The sequence below is a fragment of the Helobdella robusta genome (assembly GCF_000326865.2).
Source record: "Helobdella robusta unplaced genomic scaffold HELROscaffold_14, whole genome shotgun sequence".
In the NCBI taxonomy this organism is placed as follows: domain Eukaryota; kingdom Metazoa; phylum Annelida; class Clitellata; order Rhynchobdellida; family Glossiphoniidae; genus Helobdella; species Helobdella robusta.
The window spans coordinates 645,987-649,819 of record NW_008703782.1 but is presented as its reverse complement, the minus strand read 5'-3'; the positions used below and the strand labels follow the sequence as shown (position 1 = coordinate 649,819).

The 3,833-nt window shown below is 29.0% G+C and overlaps 1 protein-coding gene across 1 annotated transcript in view; it reads right to left on the bottom strand.

Moving 5' to 3' along the window:
* Positions 1–3,249: 3,249 nt before the first annotated feature.
* Positions 3,250–3,833, bottom strand: part of HELRODRAFT_190610 (hypothetical protein) — a gene marked incomplete at its 5' end in the record, with an annotated part of 10,901 nt that continues 10,317 nt past the window's right edge. Inside the window, one exon of the mRNA XM_009014570.1 lies at positions 3,250–3,793. Coding sequence (XP_009012818.1) covers positions 3,683–3,793 — 111 coding nt within the window. The 3' untranslated portion in view covers positions 3,250–3,682. The remainder of the gene's footprint in view (positions 3,794–3,833) is intronic.

The window sequence follows — 3,833 nt, the reverse complement described above, 5'->3', positions numbered from 1 at the left end:
AGCGCTCCTCAATGAATTTTGAAAACAGATGGGTCTTGAGATCCGCTCTGAACTTCGCAAGTGATGGAGAAATAGTTAGAGAAGTAGGTAGAGAGTTCCAGAGAAAAGGACCAGAAAAGCAAAAGCAGATTTGGCAAAAGAGTGTTTAACACGAGTTAAGAAAAAGCGAGAAGAAGAAGACGATCGTAAACCGGGGCGTTTAGGTTCAATTAATATATCTGATAAGTACTTAGGAAATAATTTAGATTGAGACTTATACATGAACGTGCAAATTTTAAAAATTATTCTATATTTTATAGGTAGCCAGTGCAAGAGAACAAGATATGGAGATATATGAGAAAAGAAAGGGGCACGAGCAACTAGACGAGCAGCAGAGTTAAAAGCTTTACTTAAAGGATAGAGTATAGAGTCAGGAAGACCATAGTAGAGCGAGTTACAATAATCAATCCTAGATAAGACTAACGAAGTAACAAGAAGGAGAAGAGTAGGATCATCAAGAAAAGGCAAAAGTTTTTTTATTCTACGTAGATGAAAGTAAGAGCTTCTAGCAACACTATTAATCTGAGAAGAGAGAGACAAAGTAGATTCAAAGATAAAACCTAGACTACGAAACTTATGAGAGACATCAACAGTTTTAGAGTCAGATAAGATAATAGGAGGAATAGTAATAGAGTGTTTAGATTTATTAAAACAAATTAATTCAAACTTAGAAAGATTAAGTTTAAGACACATAGAGTCAGACCAAGCGATAATTGAAGAAAGACATAGAGATAGATTATGAAGAACACTATTGAGATTAGATGGAGGAAAAGAAGTATAAATGTAAGAATCATCAGCATATAGTTGACTAGAGAAAGAAAAGTTATTAATAATACGAGGTAGTTCAAAAGTATAGAGTATAAATAGAAGAGGGCCAAGGATAGAACGCTGAGGTACCCCGAAAGTAAGAGTAAAGGAGTTAGAAGTAGAATTATTGAGAACAACAGAAGAAAAACGATTACAGAGATAAGAAGAAAACCAAGATAGACAAGAATCAGTAATATTAAAAGAAAGATGTAGCAGTCTCAAGAGAATAGTATGATCAACAGTATCAAAAGCCGAGGAAAAGTCAAGAGCAAGAAGAAGAGTAAGATTACTATTGTCACTAGAGAGAAGGATATCATTGTGTATTTTAAGTAAAGAAGTTTCAGTACTGTGAGCAGGTCTGAAACCAGATTGAGATACAGGTAGCAAAGAGTTAAAGTCTAAATAGGATGAGAGTTGATTAAAAACAACTTTTTCTATTATTTTAGAGATGAAAGTAATATTAGTTACAGGTCTATAATTAGATAAAGAGGTAGGATCTAGGGATGTGTTTTTAAGAATAGGAATAACAATAGAATTCTTATAAGAAAAAGGAAATTTAGAGGTGGAAAGAGATAAATTAACTAATTTGAGAATGATTGGATAAAATATTGAAGAGAATTCTTTAAGTAAATTAGAAGGAAGTAGATCTAGATGGTGGTCACCCTTATAAAAGTAATTATTAAAATGATGATGAATATGATGATTGTGATTATAATGGTTATATTGATGGCATGATGATCATATTAGTAATTATTATTATTATTATGTAAATTGTGCATTATGTTAATTTTGTCATGAATTATAAATTTACTTAAACATTGTGCTACAATTTGTGAACGGTGGCCTGTGACACAAGAATTTTGTTTTCTTTTAGCTTTGGTCTCCTAATCATTACCTAATTATTATTAATTTGGATTGATTGAATAAAATTTGATTTGATTTGATTTGATTATTATTATTTACAATGGTGAAAAAAGAGAACAGACTGACACAAGCAGATATATAATTGAATTAGTTTGAATAAATTTATTTATCATTGTATAAAATTATCATCTTTTAACATAATTGTTTTTTTGGCTTGCCACATACATATACAGTACACATACACAACTTATCAATTTGAACACCGTAAATGGCATAAGAATACCAAAAAGAAGCTCTTTTGTTAAAATGAATAAAAATTTTGGTTTTAAACTCAAGAAACTTGACAATGATTTACAATCTACCATAAAAAAAATTGAAAAATTAAATAGGAAACTTAGTAAACTAAAGTGAACATGCTGTGGTTTTTATCAATTTATATATAATACATAGTTTTTGTGTATTGTTAGCAAGTTTAATCAGTTTTATCATTTAAATTATCAGTATTAAATTTTTTTACTATTGAGTATTAATTATAATTGTCATTAATTATGTTATTTAAACAGAAAATTAATTAGCCTGAAAAACAGATAATGAAAATTGAAATAAAAATTATCAAAATTAAATTTCAATTATATACAGTATACAGACACACAAACAAAAAACTTGAATTGTTAAAGTGAAACTCTAGAAACGTAAATAAACTCATCTCACCGACGCCGGTTCCAGCACTTGTGAACTGGAAGGAAATCCCTCCTAACAATAACAGAGCAGACGCTAAGAACATGCCAATCCTCGTGCCAATTCTTACATCCATCATAACCATTGATTTGAGTTAACTGACTGACTGACTGGCCGATCAGCCGTAACTCTGTCTACTTCTTTCTACAACAAACTTAACTAACGGTAAAGCGCTGGCTCGCTTGCCTAATCGCCTAATCTACTAATAATTAAAATCTAATCACCGATAAAATGAACAATTAGTTTCGCAAAATTTTTTCAAATTAAAAACAATTTAATTAAACAATTTTTATGAGAGCAATTTAGTTTCCCAAATAAAACTTTTTAATCGAATAATTCTCTTATTTAATTTTTTTAAAGTTATATATCACCTGAATTAATTAAAAATAACAAAGGTGTTCAACCAGTTTGAAAATTTTAAAAGTTAACGTAGGCAAGCCAAAAATAAAAGTATATCAATTCACGCTTTTCAACGAATTTCCAACTAAATAAATTAAATTAATTAAAATTAATATTTAATTCGATAAAAACGACGAATAACAAAAGAAAAGCGTCTCAAAATATACTCATGATTAACTGGTGCCTGCGCCGATTAATACATATATATATATACTGAAAACTTTGAGATTAGCTCGTTATTATGAGTTCGTTGTGAGTAATTTTATAAAGGTTCTTACTTCAAAATGTGGAATACATACATTATATATTCCCCATGTATGCACATATAAAACCATATGTACAAATATATACACACTCAGGCTTAATTTTTTGTGTACGTTTCGAGAAATAAGTTCACAAACGAAATTATGACATTAATTTATTTAAATAGATTATTTAGTAATAATAAATTTATTAATAAAGATAATCGAAATATTGTTGTCACAGTCTAATTTAAAAAAACGAGAACTTTTTCAAGACCGTATCGTCAACAACCATCATCAACACATCATTCTATCAGAGTCTTATCTAAAACATTCGAGCCAATCTGCCAATGAAATCATAATGATAAGATCAGTAATAATGATAAAAAAGGTTATAAGTGATAATAAAAATAACAATGATAGTGTTGTTTTATAATTATCATATTGCTTTCATCCTTATCTTCATTGACATAACATCACCCACTTTGGCCATTTTCAAATCATCAGTAATAACATTAACAACAGAAATAATAGTAAAAACAAATAATAATAATAATGAATAATAATAATAATTATTATTATTATTGTTATAATTATTTTATGGCAACCAATCTTTGGATTTTGAATTGTAACTCTTTCAGTTTTACTATCAGTCGCTCTCCCTGGTTCATGTTGGCCTGGACTTCAACGAGATAGTAACTCAACTTTCCAGGCATTTATTTTTAGTGTTGCGTCTGTCGCATT